This window comes from Hypanus sabinus, chromosome 16 (genome assembly GCF_030144855.1).
Source record: "Hypanus sabinus isolate sHypSab1 chromosome 16, sHypSab1.hap1, whole genome shotgun sequence".
NCBI classification, from domain to species: domain Eukaryota; kingdom Metazoa; phylum Chordata; class Chondrichthyes; order Myliobatiformes; family Dasyatidae; genus Hypanus; species Hypanus sabinus.
The window spans coordinates 69,556,173-69,577,593 of NC_082721.1; the positions used below are offsets into that span (position 1 = coordinate 69,556,173).

The 21,421-nt window shown below is 43.8% G+C and overlaps 1 protein-coding gene and 1 long non-coding RNA gene across 2 annotated transcripts in view; one reads left to right on the forward strand and one right to left on the reverse strand.

The window, feature by feature from the left end:
• Window positions 1-6,415: 6,415 nt before the first annotated feature.
• Window positions 6,416-8,130, reverse strand: junba (JunB proto-oncogene, AP-1 transcription factor subunit a). Its single transcript, XM_059992057.1, has one exon. The coding sequence runs from the start codon at window positions 7,749-7,751 to the stop codon at window positions 6,810-6,812; it is 942 nt and encodes a 313-aa protein (XP_059848040.1). The 5' UTR covers window positions 7,752-8,130; the 3' UTR covers window positions 6,416-6,809.
• Window positions 8,131-9,204: 1,074 nt separating this feature from the next.
• Window positions 9,205-21,421, forward strand: part of LOC132406421 (uncharacterized) — a 143,645-nt gene continuing 131,428 nt past the window's right edge. Inside the window, exon 1 of the long non-coding RNA XR_009516162.1 lies at window positions 9,205-10,206. This is a non-coding gene — a long non-coding RNA (uncharacterized LOC132406421). The remainder of the gene's footprint in view (window positions 10,207-21,421) is intronic.

Sequence of the window (21,421 nt, forward strand, 5' to 3'; positions counted from 1 at the left end):
CAGCCATGGTTGGCAGCTCATCTAGGAGAAGGAAAACTCTAATCTCAAACCTCCACCGCCTTGCAGCTTATCCCAGTCATGGGGAAGGCCTCGTGAGTAAAACCCAAGGAAAAAAACCTGGATCCGGAGTCCTTAAGACAGACCTACATTGAATTCAACTCTGACTAGCAACTGCTGCGATGCTGCTGGTACAAAACTGTATCGGTCCCTGTCGTCCCTTTGGGTTCATCAGATGTGTGGAGAGGGGGTGCTTGCTACATGGGCATCAGCTTGCTCTCCATATTGTACTGTCGAAGCTTGTGTATCTAGCCAGCTGGGACACAATATCCATGGTCAACTCGGACAGGCGGTGGCCCTCCATTGTATTCCTTTGTCCGACTGTGAATGCTCACACGAAAACAAATCTCAGGGACGTACGGTATGTGGTGGCGGATCCAAAGTTCAACAATAAATCACTTTGAAATCCGGATACTGCAAAGAACTTTTCTGTTTTTCTTCAAAATAATGACAAGTGATATATTTTTCTGTTCTTGAGGGAGATAATGCAGGGCCTTGGTTTAACCAAGAGGGATTCAGAAGGTATAGTAGCTTTAACGTAATCAACCTGTTACATATTTCACAACGCTCCATCAGCACCACTCAGCAGAATCAATATATTTCTTTAGGAAGTTCCCGGAATATGACTGAATCCATAAATTTATGTCTCACAATTAAACTTTTGAGGGTCCACTCAAAACCAATAAGCCATACATACATATTCTTTTTATAAATATAGAATTTATTTGTGTGTTTGTGTGTGTTTATAGGTAATCTTGTGTATGAATGGTTGTATCATCAGCGCTTGTGTATAATTGTGTGATTAACACATACAAAATGCTGAAGGAACTCAGCAGGTCAGGCATCATCTATGGAGAGAAATAAACAGACAATGTTTTGGATGAGACTCTTCATCAGGTCTGAGTTGATGAGTCCCACCTGCAATTTGTTTTGAACAGAAGAATATGTCACTTGTCATTACTTTGAAGGAAAACAGAAAAGTTCTTCCAGAATCTGTAGGGTTTCTTATGCCTCTGGGGGAGGTGTGTGTGTGTGAGAGAGAGAGATAGAGAGACAGAGAGAGAGAGAGAGAGAGAGAGAGAGAGAGAGAGAGAGAATGAATGAGTGAGTGTGCTTATGTATTTTTCTTCCTCTCTTCCAAAGCAATGTTTCAACCTGGGGTCCAATTCCAAAGGTACGTACAATATGGAAACCTTAGCAATAAGCATTCACCAGTCAGTTGGGGATCTAACCATGGGAGTTATACCTATCACGTGCCCCCCTACTATCTGAGATATTCTCTTAATGACAGAATTCCATGAGATCATAAGTTAGAGGACCAGGATTAGGCCATTCAACTGCTCCGCCATTCATAGAAACATAGAAAATAGGTGCAGGGGTAGGCCATTTGGCCCTTCGAGCCTGCAACGCCATTTGGTATGATCATGGCTGATCATCCAACTCAGAACCCTGTACCTGCTTTCTCTCCATACCCCCGATCCCTTTAGCCACAAGGGCCATATCTAACTTCCTCTTAAATATAGCCAATGAACTGGCCTCAACTGTTTCCCGTGGCAGAGAATTCCACAGATTAACCACTCTCTGTGTGAAGAAGTTTTTCCTCATCTCAGTGCTAAAAGGCTTCCACTTTATCCTTAAACTGTGACCCCTCGTTCTGGACTTCCCCAACATCGGAAACAATCTTCCTGCATCTAGCCTGTCCAATCCCTTTAGAATTTTATACGTTTCAATAAGATCCCCCCTCAGTCTTCTAAATTCCAGTGAGTATAAGCCTAGTCGATCCAGTCTTTCTTCATACGGAAGTCCTGCCATCCCAGGAATCAACCTAGTGAACCTTCTCTGTACTCTCTCTATGGCAAGAATGTCTTTCCTCAGATTAGGGGACCAAAACTGCACACAATATTCTAGGTGCGATCTCATCAAGGCCTTGTACAACTGCAGTAGAACCTCCCTGCTCCTGTATTCAAATCCTTTTGCTATCAATGCTAACATATCATTTGCCTTTTTCACCGCCTGCTGTACCTGCATGCCCACCTTCAATGACTGGTGTACAATGACACCCAGGTCTCGTTGCATCTCCCCTTTTCCTAATCAGCCACCATTCAGATAATAATCTGTTTTCCTGTTCTTGCAACCAAAGTGGATAACCTCACATTTATCCACATTAAATTGCATCTGCCATGATTTTGCCCACTCACCTAACCTATCCAAGTCACCCTGCATCCTCTTAGCATCCTCCTCACAGCTAACACCGCCGCCCAGCTTCGTGTCATCCGCAAACTTGGAGATGCTGCATTTAATTCCCTTGACTAAATCATTAATATATATTGTAAACAACTGGGGTCCCAGCACTGAGCCTTGCGGTACCCCACTAGTCACTGCCTGCCATTCTGAAAAGGTCCCGTTTACTCCCACTCTTTGCTTCCTGTCTGCCAACCAATTCTCTATCCACATCAATACCATACCCCCAATACCGTGTGCTTTAAGTTTGCACACTAATCTCCTGTGTGGGACCTTGTCAAAAGCCTTTTGAAAATATAAATATACCACATCCACTGGCTCTCCCCTATCCACTCTACTAGTTACATCAATCACATCTGAGAGTCTTCATTGTTGATTTTGAGATGGAGGATATTGGTTTCAGGATAATTCTCATGAAATTTGGTCAATGCTTTTCTTTCATTGCTAAAAAGAATTATTACCTATTTTCTTATTTTCTGTGACCTTGCTATTTGAAAATTGGCTTCTTACTTATAATGGTGATTATAACTAAGGATTCTTGGAATGTAGGGATCTGGCTCAGGTTCATGAACTATCTCATGCCAAAGCTTTTTATTCCCCCTTTCCCAGAAGGAATCACCTGACATCAGAACTAGAAGTCCTGGCTGAAAATTTTCCCTGCTGAGCCCAGTGAAGCAGAAGTTCAGAGACCTATATTTAACAGTTTTTTGTAGGTGAAATAAATAGTGGTCTGGCATTTATTGATGGGGGAACGGTGTCCAATGCCGACACCTGTGGGATGGCAAGGCAGCAGCGTTGAGACAGCTAGTGAAAGCCAGCAGACAAACAGAGCACGATTCAGAGGATTTTGACTGAGCCTCTGTTTCACCGTGTAGATCTCTACCTCCACAGCTGGTGGCGACACTATAAATGATTTTCAACACTGCACGAGGTTTATTTTATAGGAAACCTTAGATAATCAAATAAAAAGCCATTAAGGCACATTTCTAAAACCTGACCGTCTTTCAATTTTCAATTTCAAATGCCATGTATGCATCTGTAGCATTTTACTGTGAAGATTAACCAAGCATTTATCACCCTCTGATAGAAGGTCACATCAACTGCTTATGCCTCTCTATAGATGCTGTCTGACCTGCTGAGCTCCTCCAACAATTTATATGTGTTGCTCTGGATCTCCAGAGATCTTGTTATCCTTAATTGTTCTCAGATTGAAGTATTTAGGTGATCAACTAGATTTATTTATACATATATTGAGATAATGCATGGAACAGGCCCCTCAAGCTTTGCCATCAGCAATCCCCTGATTTAATCCTAGTCAAATCATGGGAACATTTCAATGTCCAATGAACTTACCAACTGGTATGTCTTTGGATTGTGGGAGGAAACTGGAGCACCTGAAGGAAACCCACACGGTCGCAGGGAGAATGTGCAAACTCCTTACGGACGGTGGTGGGAATGGTGGAATTCAAGCCTCAATCTTAACGAACAGATCCACTGCAGATCCTAGGCTGTGTCATCACCCCTTTTCACTATCACTTAGACTGCAGAGTTCTGTCTCCCTCAAAAACATCTACTGCGAGGATGGACCTAAGTAATAGGAGAGGTAATAAATTTGTTATGAGTCCTGTGTTGTTCTGCCAAGCTTTAGTGTGCAAGCTATGTTGCCAAAACACTTGTGGGCTGCCCCAAGCACATCTCTAGATTATGTTGGTTGTTAGCACAAATCATGCCTTCCGCTGTATGTTTTGATATCTGTGTGGTAAATAAATCTGAATCTGAAACTTCAAGCTGTATGGAGGAAAGTACAGGGGAGTGCAAGAGGTAGCTTTGTTCAAAGAGTGGTATGTGTGTGAAACACTGCGAGGCGAGGTGGTGGAGCCAGATACATTAAGGGCATTTAAAAGACTCTTAGATCAGCATATGGATGAAAGAAAAATGGATGGCCATGTGGGAGGGCAATGATAGATTGAGCCTGGAGTAGATTAAAGGATCTGGAGGGCCAAAGAACCTGTACTGTTCCCATGTCCCAAATGGGAAGTTTGTCAAACCCTGTTGCCTCTGCTCTGGAGCCAAAGTCACCCCCAGATTCATACATGAAGCTACAATTTACAGATGACATTTGCAGACAGGTTATGTCCAGACACTGAGCTCAAAATCATCTAAACATACAGGAGATTGAACTGGGTTTGAACTGGGAGATTGAAAGCTCCTGGGTCCTTTACTGTCCTTTGGCTCCTTGTAGCACAGCGCCACTCTCAGAGCCAGGATGGGATCCTGGAAAGTATGGACCTTTTTTTATATCATGGGGAGCACCACTCAAAGGCAAACACTGATGACTAAATTCACCAATGCTTTCTGTATGCCAATAATGTTTTTGGCCATAAAGGAAAAAAGTCTGGAAATCAAGATTCCATACCTAACACAAACCATTTAGTCTAAGGATTAGCAGTGAACCCTGCCTTATGAATGCTTCTGAATTGTGCACAGTCTTTAGCAGTGTAAAACCACCATCAAAACTGTGTCTGCTGGTTCCTCCACCAATTCTACCTTTACCCCACTTCATTTCCTGATGGAACCTACCCCTTTGTAGTTAATGCCTTGCCTCCCATTGGTTAACCCAAGTATTGCAGCCACAGCATTGTTCCTTGTGCAAGTGGAGCCCACAAGTCTGGGAAGGGTATTTAAAGGCGAGGGGGTGAAACAGGCATCAGAATCAGCAAGTCTGGCATGTTGGCTTTCACCCAGCTGGGTTTTTCCTTAAGAAGAGCTGGAGAGGGTTCTGAAGGAAGACATTACCCTGGACTTCAGTTGGGATTAATTATGAGGTCAGAAATAGAACCAGGGATAGCTTTAGACTTGTGGGCAGGCAGGTCCCTACCAACTCTTACAAAAAGCAGAAAATTACGTCTTTCAGCTTGCATAGCATTCCCGAGGATACACAGCACAGAACCAGGACATTCAGACCAACCTGTTTCTGTAGGGATTTAAGCCTCAATAAATTTAACTCTAATTGCATCCCTCCCCCCACCTACTTGTCTACTTTCTCCCTGAATGTATTGATATTATTTGCCTCAACTGCTGTGGGAGTGAGTTTCGTATTCTCGCTGTTCACCACTTGTATTTCTTCTGAATTCCCCAAATGAATTTCTCATTGATCGTGTTAGATGACAACTTCCAGCTCTGCCCTTCCACACCAGTAGAGCAGATCCAATTTAAGGGTCTCTGTTTAATTATCCCTCAGCATTCCAGAGTCAAGGAATTAGCTGTTGGAATTTCCTCAGTTATGGAAAGTTTAACAAACTGAAACTACAAGGTCGGGTTAGTAATGGACTATGATTTGAAGGTATTTATCAAAGGACCAGCATTTGGGAAAGGTACATTCAGCGAGCATTTTATTAGGTATATCTGTACACCTGCTTGCTAACACAGTTATCCAATCAGCCAATTATGTGGCTGCAATTCAATGCATTAAAGCATGCGGACATTGTTAAGAGGTTCTGTTGTTGTTCAGACCAAACATCCGAATGGGGAAGAAATGTGATCTAAGTGACTTTGACCACGGAATGATTGTTGGTGCCAGACAGGGTGGTCTGAATATCTCAGAAACTGCTGATCTCCTGGGATTTTCAGGCCCAACCATCTCGAGTTTAGAGATCGTGCGAAAACCCAAAAAAAAAATCCATTCAGTGAGCAGCAGTTGTGGGCGAAAACGCCTTCTTATTGAGGGAGATCAGAGGCGAATGGCGGACTGGCTTAAGCTGACGGGAAGGCGGGTTTAATTTTAAAAACCACGCGTTACAACTGCGGTGTGCAGAAGAGCACTCTGAACACACACGTCGAACCTTGAAATGGATGGGCCACAGCATTCAGTGCTCACTTTATGGGCTAATAAAGCGGCCTTTGAGTGTATTTCTCAGTGCCCCCTAAAACACCTTCGATTAGTGGGAGAGAGAATCAGACAGAGCTGACTTCCATCTCAGTAGCTCACCCCACTCCCATCCCCTCGTCTGCCCACGCTCGGCGCAACAAGCTATCTAAAATCAGATGGTCATCTCCGCACCCGGGTCACGCTCTACTGGGGGCGGCGTAGTAAAAGAAACACAGTGCGTAAAAGAAGTTCACAGTACAAACTATTTACTTAAATACAGGTATAACCATAGAAATATCAAATAAAACACACATTTTTGAACCCAGTCTGTTAAAACTAAAACCAGCAAGGAAAACGAACTCAAACGAGAGGGGGAAATAATTTACAAACGAGCGGTGCCGCGCGCAGCGTTTCGAGATTCACCAGGCACCTTTTCTGTATACAAGTCATTTGAAAGAGTCCTGATCTCCCTGTGCAACTCTGCTCGGCGCCCGGCCAGTTCACTAACCCCTTCTGTTCACTCAGTGTTTATTTCGGACCAGTGCTTCAGGGAGATATCTCCCCCTGCTTCTCGAGGCAGCAAGAAGCCAATGTCATCTTCCGTACCTCTTTTGTGTTACCTTTCAGCGTCAGTCTCTCTTGCTCAGAAGCCCTGCAATTTCTGCGTTAATACTATCTGGCATCCACTGCTGATGTGAGTCATAACTTTTTGTTTCAATTGGGAGACCTGGTCCCTCAGGACGGTGGCCGTGGACGCCAGTCCCGCATTGTCCGATTTCAGCGTCTTCACTTTGTCTTCCAGCCGGGCTATCCTCTCCAGTTTCCTCTTGCGGCACTTAGAAGCGGCCACACGGTTCCTCATGCGCTTCCTCTCCGCCTTGATGCGCTCTTGGTTCTCCATGTCGATGGGAGACAGCGGCGGGGTCTCTCCTCGGCTCTGCACCTCAGGTACGGTCTGCGGCTCCTCCTTGAGAGTCTGCAGCCTCGGGTGACCCACGGGCACAGGGGCCAGGTTATAGGCGAGCGGCTGGGGAGGCAGGTAGCTGATCGTGGCGGTGGGGTAACTTGCGCCGGCCGACAAGGCGTTGGAATTGTAGGCGGTGAGGTTCGTGTAGACTGGTGGCACCTCCGAGGGCACCGAGCTCCCGTACGCATTGTTGGCGTTGCAGTTCATGCCCGTGCCGGAGATGGACACGTTGGGCGCGACATGGTTTATTTTGTGCAGCTCTTCCAGCGCCTTCACGAAGCCGTCCGCAAAACCCTCCTGCTCGTCCGTGATGTTTCTCGAACAGAAATACTGTCCGGGGGTGGGCGTGGTGGTGATCACCCCATTACTCGATTGGATAATCAGACGCTCCAACTCGGGAGAGGCGAGTTTCAGGAGTCCCGAGTCGCCACCGTTCAACATGCCCTCTTCTGGGCTCCTGGTCTGCGGTTTCAATGACCGGGACGGCTCGACCAAGTTGAGGTTAAGATTGGGCTTTAAGTATTTGGACCCGTACTCGTGTAGAGCGCCGTCGGAAGCCCCGTAGCCCGTAAAGAAGGAATCGTCGTGATAGAATGGTTGCTCCATCTTTGTAGACATAGAAAACCCAGACAATTCACTTGGCGAGAGTCCTGAGGCGTTTCTTACACAGCCGAGTGACCGTCTGCTCTCCAGCGAGACTCAAGTGTACAGCTGCCGGAAGGCTGGGCAGCAACTGCAAAGTTCCCTTGGAAACGGATGGATGGTCGGGGTCGCTCCTTCGGCTCGCGAATTGCCTCCGTTCGCCTTCCGCTGTGGGATCAGCTCGGAGAGAGTCCACTTTATTTGCCGATGACAGGAGAAGTCAGCTCTCGTTCTCTCTGCTTGTCTCTCTGTGTCTGTTCTTGGATGCGAGTGAACAGTGTCTCTCTCTCTCTCTGTGTATGTCTGTCTGATCTACAGTAACATCCTCCAGTTCAATGTATTCGCTCACTCTTCCATGACTTCTTAAATAGCCGAGGTGACGTCAGCGTTCCGCCCACTTTGCGTGCGTGAGCGTCTTCGTGTTTTCTGTTATTTTTCCGCTCTCCTTCCGTCCCTCCTCGTAACGGTAGAGGCCAGCAGAGAGCTGAGAAACTCGTTAACCCTCTTGTTACTGAATACCTGGTTATTTTCCATCTGCGTAACCGAGACTCCTGTCTTTTCTTCGCCTTTTGCAGTACTTATTTAATTTATATATACACGAGTACATACACATTAAATTAAATTACTGACTATATATAATGAATCGATACAATATATATACTGAATGCATACTATTAAAGATGATTATAGATGTATATGTAACTTATATTGTTTTTACCTATTGCAATGTACTGTTGCCGCAAAAGAGCAATTTTCAGGGCAAATGTCTGTGATATTAAACCTGATTCTGATTCTGCTTAAGAATACCGATCTGCTTAAGGCTTGCATGAAAAAAAGAGGAAGACTAGGATTTCAATAGTGATTTGAACATTCATTCTCAGGTTGTGGGTAAAACCATCAACTACAGCTCTTCATTAAATCCTCATCCACTCAATTCCCCCTTGCTATAATTCTAAGGCCAGGCACAACCCAGACGAGGGAAGGATGAGAGATACCCCGCGCTGAAACCCAACAGGTGATGGATTTGCGACCACCTAGCTCTGTCACAGAGGCTAGATCTTTACTTGAGATTTAGGCAATGAACTGAACTTAAATGGCCTATTCCCCTGCTGGGATTTGACCTCTAGGGTTACTAGACCGGTAAAAGCTATGTTCCCATCACTGGACCCCAGTCCGTTCCGTCACTGGGTCCGAACTGGCAGCGCAGCCGATGAGACGCTCCCAATCTTTGGTGCAGGATTTTGAAATGTTTGAGGCGATTCTGGTGTGAACTCCTCACCAGCTCTTCGAAATAGTGTAAAGGGGATATTTATGTTGGCCGGGAGGTTCCTACACTGCTTAGTAATGACTGGTGTAATACCGGAAACGTGGGATTAATTGCACATAGTAAGCTCCCGCAGATATCGTCGGTCCACAAAGGGTCACAAAATTTCAGTGAGGCTAGCTAAAAGATCTTAAATATTGACTGCGTTCAGCTTGTTCAGTTGTACATCCCAGCTGGTGTGGTTGTTTAACCGGGATAGAAGTCACATTGCTAGATTAGGTGATCGGGGAACATAAAGAGAACCAGATTTGTGCATGCACGTCTTCGGACTAGGCAAGGGTTAAATAGCAAAGGGCATTTTATGAGTAGTCCTCCAGGGATCGTCATCTTATCGTGGTGGAGGCTTGTGAGATCCCGAGAGCGATGCCGGCCGGAGTTTAGCTCCAGGTAGGGTCACCCGTGGCAGCAAGGTCAGGGGAGAGGTTCCAGCCAAAGCGCGATCCAACTAGCACCTCGAGGTTGGAACGGGCAGAAGATGAAGGCGGGGGAAAGGCATTGCACGCCACCGGACCCTGACACGGATCTGTCAAGGTGGCTGTTCCAGCACCCGCCTCCCCACATTAAACAAAGACACGCACAGACGTTCTCCGTTAAAGGAATGACCCCTTGGGAGAGCATCATGCTCGACTCCAGTGATGACACTACCACCGCTACTACTACCAGTTGTCTAATAATACACGGAAGTTACCATATTAACCATGTTTAAATATCAGCAGTTGTTTACAATACTTTGATGAGCATTGATGGACAAAAATAGACTCGATTCGATTACTCTCAGCGTCAAATAACTATTGGACACTTACATTCAGTGACCTCTTTATTAGGTACCCCCTGCACCAAATGAAGCGGCCACTGAGCGAGTGTGTGTTCGTGGTCTAGCAGCTCATCCACTTCAAGGCTCGAAATGCTGCTGGAGGCGCTTTTCGACAGACCAGTGTTATATTGGAGATACTGTCGCCTTCCTGTCATCTTTCCTCCCCATTCTGATGTTTGGTCTGAACAACTACTGAACCTCTTGACCGTGTCGGCAAGCTTTTATGCCTTGAGTTGCTGCCACGTGACTAGCTGTAGCGGATTAGATTTTTGCATTAACGAGCGGATGTACAGGTACGTATCCCTAATAAGGCGGCCACTAGGTGTATGTGCATAGACTAACGCATCTCCAAACTAAGCAGGGCCGAAGAGGGCTATCAGACTCTATTTACTTAAAAATCTAATGCCCGATGCAGCCTATGATTGGCTCCTTGTCAAAATCCAAATTGCCATTCCACATGCAGGCTATCCTTTGTGTAAAACGTTGTAATCCTTCCCGGGACTTGAGAGAACGTACAATAAGTGGAACAAGTTAAAATCGCATCGCAGGATCTTTGATGTCCACCCCAGGTTGGGTTTTTGTCTCATTTGCAAGTGACCTGGATGTTAACCCCAATCCCTGATGCTGTTGGTGTGGAGTTTGCATGTTCTCCCTTTGATCAAGTGGGTATCGCCTGGGCGCTTAGGTTTCCTCCGACACTCATGGGCACCGCTAGAGTAATTGTCCACAGTGAATTGCCATAAGTGCATGGGTCAAAGGTAGAATCGGTGGGGGGAGGGGGGATAGATGGGAATGCGGGGCGAATAAAATGGGGCTAGTGAAGGATTAGTGGAGGCAGCGGGTTGATGGCCAGTGTGGCCAGATTGCATGCTGTATGACCGCACTGAAAGAGGCAGTGTCCATGGTGCCGAGACACCACCACAGTCTTTTCTGTATCAGCCCTTCAATCTACAGTGGGACTAGGATCTCAGCCTATTGATCTGCTTTGAGAGACCACGCCACTATTCACAACAGTGCGGTGCTGTTGGCATTCATAGCAAAAGGATTTGAGTACAGGAGCAGGGAGGTTCTACTACAGTTGTACAAGGCCTTGGTGAGACCGCACCTAGAGTATTGTGTGCAGTTTTGGTCCCCAAATCTGAGGAAAGACATTCTTGCCATAGAGGGAGTACAGAGAAGGTTCACCAGATTGATTCCTGGGATGGCAGGACTTTCATATGAAGAAAGACTGGATCGACTAGGCTTATACTCACTGGAATTTAGAAGATTGAGGGGGGATCTTATTGAAATGTATAAAATTCTAAAGGGATTGGACAGACTAGATGCAGGAAGATTGTTTCTGATGTTGGGGAAGTCCAGAACGAGGGGTCAAAGTTTAAGGATAAAGGGGAAGCCTTTTAGGACCGAGATGAGGAAAAACCTCTTCACACAGAGAGTGGTGAATCTGTGGAATTCTCTGTCACAGGAAACAGTTGAGGCTGGTTCATTGGCCATATTTAAGAGGAAGTTAGATATGGCCCTTGTGGCTAAAGGGATCGGGGGTATGGAGAGAAAGCAGGTACAGGGTTCTGAATTAGATGATCAGCCATGATCATACTGAATGGCGGTGCAGGGCCAAATGGCCTACTCCTGCACCTATTTTCTATGTTTCTATGTGCTTCTATGCAAGAGTGTTTGTGTGTGTGTGTGTGTGTGTGTGTGTGTGTGTGTGTGTGTGTGTGTGTGTGAGTGTGAGTGTGTGTGTGTGTGTGTGTGTGTGTGTGTGTGTGTGTGTGTGTGTGTGAGTGTGAGTGTGTGTGTGTGTGTGTGGTAACTATTACTGCACGCTATCACTAACACATCCAATATATATTCCATCCATGGCCGCTTTTGTTCCGTTCCATCTTTTATTTTTTTAAATCCTAATCTTTGCAAATAAAGTGTGAGATTTGTTTGTATTTGCAGAACTGTTTTTCAGCTGCAGAAGTAGTAACAGACAGATAATTCCAAATTGAAAGGAACCTTAGAGGATCTGTACTGGCCTCATTAAGTTACACATTTCTCACAGTATAATGCTTGATTCAAAAACCCAGGTTCAGTATGTACAGCTCATACACTCAGTGGCTACTTTATCAGGTACACCTGCACATTAATGCAAACATCTAATCAGCCAGTCATGTTGCAGCAACTCAATGCGCAAAACCATGTGGAAGTGCTCAAGATGTTCAGCTGACGTTCTGACCAAACATCAGCATGGGGAAGGAAAGCTGAGAGGAAGGCAACAGTAATTCAAATACCACATATTACAACACTGGTGTGCAGAAGAGAACCTCTGAAATGGATGGGCTAGATATTACAAGCATACACTCACTAGCCTCTTTATTAGGTGCAAGAGATACCTAACAAAGAGGCCACTGAGTGTAGGTCCTTAATGGTGGGTAGGCTGGACCATTCTAACCATGGTAGACCCTTCCTGTCCACCATCCTTATTTGATGGCCCCTTGTCAGTCCAAATATATGTGCCAATCCTACTGTGATTGCTTAACGTGGTGCAATGAACTTACATCATTTACCTTAGGAATGATTTACAGTACCTTAGGTTACTGTCACTAGATTAGGACATGTGATGGCTTTTTGGATCCAATTGACATTAAATACATGGGGTTGGCCCCATTTCTGAAAGCCTTCCTTTCTTCTGAATCCTTGCCTTCAAATCCCATGAAATGTTCCACCCTTCCACACCCAGTGCTCCGGTGTCGACTGCTTGCATCAGCCATTTCAACTTATGAAGTACTTGTACATACATTTTATTCCCTCCTTTTAATTAATTTATGAGTACTTTGCACGTGAAGATGCTAGCAGCCAGAGTCCAGAGGATCTTTCCATTTCACACAGCAAGTAGTCACAATTAAATGTGTCTTTTCACACTGCAGTTAACTCGAAGGCAGTGGTGTTCCTCCCTTGGTTCTAGCATGACTTGTTGCCTGTCAGTTCACTAGCCATGCTACAACTTGCATAAGATGCAGTAACAATTTTTTTTGCCAACAAAGGTCAAGTTCTTGTTCTGTCGCAGACAGTTTATAACAAGCTGCATGAGCTGGATTTGTCTTTGTTTACATCAGTCTTTGATAGATCCCATCCAGGCCACTCTGGGGACTGCATAAACGCAGGACTTAGACTAGAGGCATAGCTTGTCGATTTTATTAGAAGTTTTCAAGATGTTGCTCGGTAGATGGAGTGGAGATCATTTCCATTGTTTGGCAGAGTTGGACTTCAGGGCAAGATCTAAAATATTGTTGCCTTCCGGTCAACTTGAACCAGTCTGTTCATTCTGCTCTGATCTCTCTCATTAATAAGGCATTTTTGCCTACATGACTAAAGCTCACTGGAACTTCTATTTTGTTTTTTTGCTCCATTCTCTGTAAACTCTAAACTCTGTTGTGCATGAACATCCCAGGAGATCAGCAGTTTCTGAGATACTCAAACCATCCTATCTGACACTAATTCCTGGTTAAAGTCATTTAGATCAAATTTCATCCCCATTCTGATGTTTGGTCTGAACAACAACTGAACTTCTTGACCATGTCTGCATGCTTTTATGCATTGAGTTGCTGCCACATGATTGGTTGATTAGATATTTGCATTAACAAGTGGGAGTAAAGGAGGTACCTAATAGAGTAACACTGAGTGTAAATTGCTGAGATTCAAACTCATGCCCCTGGATTGACAGACTAAAACTTTTGTCCAACTACTTAACTACTATCAATGCAGTCGTTTGATCAATAGAGACAACATGCTGGATGACCTCAGCTGGTCAGGCAGCATCTATGGAGGGAAATAAACAGTGGCCATTCCTGGTTGAGGCCCTTCATCAGGACTGGAAAGGAAGGGAGCAGAAGCTAGAATAAGGAGTACAAGCTAGGAGGTGAGAATTCAGACCAGGTGAGAAAGATGGTGTGTGGATGGGGGAGGGGAGAATGAGGTAGGAAGCTGGGAGGTGATAGTTGGAAGAGATAAAGGATTGAAGAAGAAGAAGAAGAAGAAATCTAATAGGAGAGGAACATGGAAGAAAAGGTAGGAGGAGGGGAATCAGCGAAAGGAGATGGGCAGGCCAGGAGGGTGAGGGAGGAAAAGAGAAGGGGTGAGAGGATAAGCAGAATGGGAAATAGAAAAGAGGCCGGTTGGTGGGTGGTGCTGGGGAAACAGAGAGGAATGCTTGCTGGAAGTTAGAGAAATCGATGTTCATCATATCAGGTTGGAGACCACCCAGATGAAGTAAGATGTTACGCTCCTCCAATCTGAGTTTGTGGGAGGGCTACCCTACAAGACGACGGTGAGGGTAGTGCTTGGTAGAGTATCTGACTAACATATGCCAGAAAATAAATGATGCCTGTACTAGCCCTGAGTCTAGTTGTGAAATAATCTGTGATCTGAGATTACAGGAGGGACCTGAGCACCCTCCCTGCCCTTTGCTAATCTCCACACAGAGTCCAATGTCCAAACTTGCTCCATAGTTTGCATGCAGTTTCTCAAGGAACAGTATTTACATTATTGCTTTGGCATTGCTTGCTACTGTTGTGCTCTCAAATCTTCATATTCCTCCCAGCAACCTATCAAATTCAAGTTCAAATTTATTGTCATTCAAATGTATACATGTATACAGCTAAACAAAACAATATTGCTCAGGGACCAAGGTGCAAAACACAGTACATATATCACATATAGCACATAACATAATATTAACACAATAATGTTAGCAGATAAAAATATCCATGTACAGATTGATATAAAGTGCATATTCAACATCATATTCAACATAGAGTTAAATACACAACAATATACTGCTACTGGCACTGTCATAAGGAATGTGTACTGGGTGTTCAGAAGTCTCAAAGCCTGGGGGAGAAAGCTGTTACCCAGTCTAACTGCTCTTGTTCTTATAATATGGTACCTTCTGTCTGATGGTAGGAGGTCAAAGAGTTTGTATTCTGTCAGGAGAGGTCTTTGACAATGCTGAAGGGCTTGGCTAATGTTCTGCGAAAACTGTGCTTTTGACATTTTATTATGTCAATTAGAAGGCTGCCTTTACACTCTGCAAATATAGCAAAGTGGATTTTGCATTATAACTCAGTCCAACACCCTGATTGGAACCACACCCTTGTAATGTAACCATGTTGATGCAATTTAGCATGATATCCACAGCTGCACTCAATGGCGTCACTAATTATGTATTACTGTATTGTTTCCATAGAGCAAATTTTGTGGTGAATTGCAACAGAAAACTGAAACACATTATCTAGAGTCATAGAACACCAAAGCACAGAAACAGGTCCTTTCTCCCATATGCCCAGCCCCATTGACCTTTGTGGACCATAGCCCCCCTCCATAGCTCTCCCATCCATGTACTGATCCAAATTTCCCTTAACTGTTGAAATCAAACCCATATTCACAAATTCTGCTGGCAGCTCATTCCACATTTTCATCATCCTCAGAGTGAAGAAATTCCCCCTCATGTTCCCCTTAAGCATTTCACTTTTCACTCATAACCCTTGACCTCTAGTTCTAGCTTCACCCAAACTCAGTGGAAAAAGCCAATTTGCATTTACCCTACCTATACTCCTCATAATATCTCCATGAAGTCTTCCGTCATTTTCCTACTCTCTGGGAAATAAAGTCTTATCCTATTTAGCCTTTCCCTATAACTCAGGTCCTCAATTCCTAGCAACATCTTTGTAAATTTGCCCTGCACTCTTTCAATCTTATTGATACCTTTCCTGTAGGTAGCTGACAAGAACTGCAGACAATACTCAAAATTAGTCCTCACCAATGTTTTCTGCAACATCAGCATAACATCCCAAATGCTGTACTCAATACTTTGATTTATAAAGGCCAATGTGCCCGAAGATCTCTTTATCTACCTGTGACCCCATTTTCAAGGAATTATGGATCTGTATTCCCAGATCCCTCTACCACACTTGCAGTACCCTACTGCTCATCATGTAAGCCCTACCTGTTGAGTCCTCCCGAAGTGCCACGCCTCACACTTGTCTGCATTAAATTTCATCTGACGGTTTTCAGCCTATTTTTCCAGCTGGTCCAGCTCCTGCTGCAAGCTTTGATAGTCTTCCTTGCTGTACACTACGCCCCCAAAATTGGTGTCATCCACAAATTTGTGCAAGCTATTAATGCGGTTATTGTTATTTGCTTACTAAGTACCATTTCCATGATTTTGCTTTCACACATTGTGTGTTTGATTGAGTGTGTGGGGTTTTCTTTGTTTAGTGGCTGTCTCCACGAAGACAAATCTCAAGCTTGTATTCTGTACACATATTCTGATAATAATTGTACTTTGAACTCCGCTGATCCAATTTACCACCTGATCCAATTTATCATCCTGATTTAACATCAGATATTTTAATGGTGCTTCAAACATCAACATGCTGTATACCAACCCAGAGAAAATCTGCAGATGTTGGAAATCCAAAGCAATACCCTCACAATGCTGGAGGCACTCAGCAGGCCAGGCAACATCTGTGGAAAAGAGTAAACAGCCGTCGCTTCGGGCCGAGACCCTTCATTGGGACATTGTGTGTGTTGCTATATACAAAGAGTGACTCTGAGAGAGCAACTCTAATTTCACTTCACTAAGCATTCAACAGTCTTGCCTTTGGAATTCCTCAGATGTTATATATCTGGGTTTTTTTTGCATTCTTAAACAACTCCTGAAGTCTTAAGCTGACTTGTTTCTGCTCCAGCTCTGTAAGGTGATAAGGCTACAATTTACAAAGTCAAATTGGGCACTCCATGTTCTTCTACAGATGTGATGAGGCTTTCCTGGTTGGGCAGGTAGATGGTTAAATTGTGCGGTGATGCATTAATTTGACATATATACAGGGCTTGTATAGGCTCCTGTATCACTGCTTCCCTTCAACCAGTCAGATCTTGAAACATCTGACAAAATCCTAATGACTGCAGTTTAACAACACCATGACTACTCTGACCATCTTGCGGCAAAATGGGTTTCATCAAGTCATGCAGCATCTATGGAGGGAAATAAACAGTCAACATTTTGGGCTGAAACCCTTCATTCAGACTGGAAAGGAAGGGGTCAGAAGCCTGAATAAGAAGGAGTGTGGAGGGGAAAGAGTACAGGCTGGCAGGTGATAGATGAGACTAGGTGAGGTGGGAGGTGGGTGTGTAGGGCAGAGTAGATAATGTGAGAAACTGGGAGAAGGCAGGTGGAAGAGGTAAAGGGCTGAAAAAGAAGGAATCTAATTGGAGAAGACAGTGACCATGTAATAAAGGGAAGGAGGAAGGGAACTAGAGGGCTGTGATGGGCAGGTGTAGAGAAGCAAAGGAGTAGAAACCAGTTTGGGGAATGGAAAAAGAGAAGGTCAGGTAGCTTTGAGAAAGCAGGGAGTCTACAGAAAGTCTTAGGCAAATTGGGAGATTGGGCAAAGAAGTGGTGGATGGAATATAGCCTAGAGAAGTGAATAGTCATACACTTTGGTAGAAGGAATAAAGGCATAGACTATTTTATGAATGAGGAGAAAATTCAAAAACCAGGGATGCAAAAGGCCTTGAGAGTCCTTTTGCGGATTCTCTGAAGGTTAACCCACAGATTGAGTCAGTGTTTGCATTCAGTTTGAGAGGAGTAGAATATAAGAGCAAGGATGTAATGTTGAGGCTTTATCAGGCATTGGTCAGACCACACTTGGACTATTATGAGCAGTTTTGGGCCTCTATCATTGGAGAGGATTCAGAGGAGGTTCATGAGAAAGATTCTGAGAATGAAACGATTAACTTATAAGGAGTGTTTGATGACTTTGGGTCTGTACTTGTTGGAGTTTAGAAGGACGAAGGGGTTGGGGGATCTCATTGAAATCAATTGAATATTGAAAGGCCTAGATAGAGTGGATATGGAAAAGATATTTCCTATAGTGGGTGAGTCTAGAACCAGAGGCCACAGAATAGAGATGAGGAGGAATTTCTTTAGCCAGTGGGTCATGAACCCGTGGATTTCATTGCCACAGGTAGCTATGGAGGGCAAGTCATTGAGCACAAGTTCTTGACTACTCGGGGTGTTAAAGGTTACAGGAAGAAGGCAGGAGAATGGAATTGAGAGGAATAATAAATCAGCCTTAATGGAATAGCAGAGCAAACCTGATGGGCTAAATGGCCTGTTTCTGCTCCTATGTCTTATTGTCTTATTAAGAAATGATACCATGATAAGAGATGATCACATTGAACAGCAGAGTAGAAATGAAGGGCCAAATGGCCTATTCCTGTTGCTATTTCTTAGGCTCTTATGTTAACTAACAGCAATTGGAACCATAAAATAAACAAGCTAAATTGACCAGAAATCTAAGGCAGTTGTGACAGTATAGCTTGTGGGTTTTTTTTTACAAAATGATGTAGGATTCCAATTGGAATAATCTGATTTCTTTAGATAAAGCAGATGGTTTACGGACAAGGGGAACAGATTTAAAAGCTACAGCAAAGACGGATGTGAGAAAGATCATTTTATAAACAGTGTGGTTATGATCTGGAACTTACTGCTGAAGTGAATAGGCACTCAATAAAAATTATTTTCATTAGATTGGGGAAAGAGCAGGAAATGTTACAGTTTGGATTGTTCTGTTATGATCCAGCATGGATGTGATGGGGCAATTGTTTCTCCCATATGCTGGAGCAATTCTAGGATTCTGTGGTTAAACTAAAAGGAACATCAAATGCCATTCTGAACACTGGTAATAGTATTTTTTGATGTACTATATAATAGCAACTGGTGTCTTAACTTGAATCAGGTTCTTGTTATATCATCTCTTGGCTCCCAGAATGGCTTTTATTTTCAAATTCTCATTCTCATTTTCAAACCCGCCATTGTCCTAACCTCTGTAGCAGCCACAATCAAAGTTTGGAGTCGAAGTTCAAATAAGTTTATTTTCAAATTACTTGCATGTCACCATATGCGACCTTGAGATTCATTTTCTTGCAGGCATTCACAGTGGAACAAAGAAATACAACAGAATCAATGAAAACATTGAGTGTGGGACTTCAGGCTCCTTTACCTCCTCCCTGATGGTAGTAATGAGAAGAGGGCATGTCCTGCGTGATAGGGCTCCTTAATGATGGACGCTGCCTTCTCGAGACACCACCTGTTGAAAGTGTCCTCGATGGTGGGGAGGGTTGCGGGAAGAAGATGAATATTTACTAATAAAGAGCAAGAAGAAAATATTAAAAATTAAAGATTAGTTTTATTTATCACATGCACACCAAAGCATCAAACATACAGTGAAATATGTTGTTTGCATCATATCAGATCACCAAGTGTTGTGCTGGGTGGGGCCAGATAAACTCCTTTCAGACAGTGGCAGAAATCAAACCCTGATCAGTAAAGCCAGGTGAAGGGAGAGGTAGGTGTGAGGGGAGGAGGGGGGTGGAAATGAAATGAGAAACTGGGAGGTGCTAGGTTGAAAAATGTAAACGGCTGGAGAAGAAAGAATCTGATAGGAGAGGAGACATAGGGGTGAGACTTGTTTACCTATCCCAGTTGTACTTGCCCTGTCATTGATCAAGATCATAGCTGATATACCTCAGCACCGCTTTTCTACACTATTCCCATAATCCTTCATTCCCTTAATGAGCAGGTTCAATAACTGAATGACCTCAATCACTCAGCCTCCATAGCTCATCCTGTGGATAAAGAAATCTCCTTCGTCGTCTCTCCAACCTTATGTATTTCACACATTGCATCTTCTTATTTCTGGTTTTGTGCTTTGTTTTTAATTTATTAAACACACTTAAAAAGTTACTGCAGGCCCTTGCCTCAAAGCCTCTTGTTCAGCCTGAACAGTACGATCAAACAGTCCTCAATCTAACTCGCCAAGTTCTCTGTTTTTCTATGGGGACCCCCAATTATTAATACTTTCAGAAAAAAGAAACAGCTGGTGGGTTGGTGTCAAGAAAGAAACAAATTCATGCAGTTATGTAGCATTGATCAAGCTGTAAAGTTCCACTCTATCAGGCATCCAGGACCAGACAAATGAGAGTGACTTTGATTGCTATCAATATCCTTCCTTGTTGGTGATATTGTGGTTACAGCTCGGTATATAGGCAGCCTCAAAATAACTGGTTTATTTTCCAGTTTAAGATGTCTTCTTGAAACCTCATTTACTGAGAATTCTGATGAACAAGATTTTGTTTGTTTCTGTTTACTTCAGCCCTTCAACCGATACAATTTTGGGTTTTGCTGCTTTGCAATTTTCACAGGCCAAGGTTGTTTTCTGATACTTCAGAGATCAATAAATTTCACCCAGAGGGCGAGACATTGATTATACAGAGTCATTTAGCTAATTAAACACAGAGCTAAGGTGGTACACTAATATAAGTTGATAGCAGTCATCACTGGGGACAGAGCAATGGTTCAATGGTTCTATTTAATATCAGAGAATGTACGACCTGAAATTCTTACTCTTTGCAGATATCCACTCAACAGAAAAAAAGAGCAAAGAATGAATGAGGAGGAAAATGTTAGAACCCCAAGGCCCCACCCCTCTCATGCACAAGCAGCAGCAAAAGCTTCAGTCTGCCCCCCTTCCCCTTCCCCTCCTGCCTCAGGAAAATGCTTCAGAGACCTCCCCATACTACCAGCACCTGCAAAGCCCCGACGAGACCATGATCTAAAGTCTATCAAGAACCACTGTTCACCCCAATAGTTCGACATACCACAAGCTCTCCCTCTCTCTCTCGCTAACAAGGGAGAGAGAGATATCACTCCTGCCACAGCGAGAGGGGAGACAAACTGCTCGCTCTTTTGATGTTACAGTCTTCAGCACTGCTTATTTCAACAGCAGTGTACGCTGCTGTCTCAATGGGTGATTCTTTTTAAAATGCTGAGCTATTACAGTCACTGGCATCCACTTTATCCATTTATGGATCTTGGAGATTGCAGCCAAGTTCAGCATTTACATCCCACACTTAATCGTTATTTGTGAAGGTGATGGCTGTGTGCTGTCTGCTTAAACCACAGCTTTGTTTCTGGTGAAGATGCTCTTATGGTGTTGGGGAGGCAGTCCCACTATTTAAACTAGTGACAAACCAGGACGGCAATTCCATTTTCATGCTTATATTTACGATTACGGTGTACTTATAAGTGAATCTTTGTCTATATGGCCATACTCAAACAACTACTTCTACATTGGGTTTTACACACAGTGGCCACTTCACACACTTGATTGTTAATACAAATATATAATCAGCCTATCATGTGGCAGAAACTTAATGCACAAAACCATGCAGATGTGGTCTAGAGGTTCAGTTGTTGCTCAGACCAAACATCAGAATGGGGAAGAATTGTCATCTACATGACTTAGACCATGGAATGAATGTTGGTGCCAGACAGGGTGGTTTGAGTATCTCAGAAGCTGCTGATCTCCCGAGATCTTCCAGCACAACAGATTTTACAGAGAAAGGTATGAAAAACAAAAAAAAACATCCTGTGAGTGGCTGGTCTGTTAGAGAAAATGC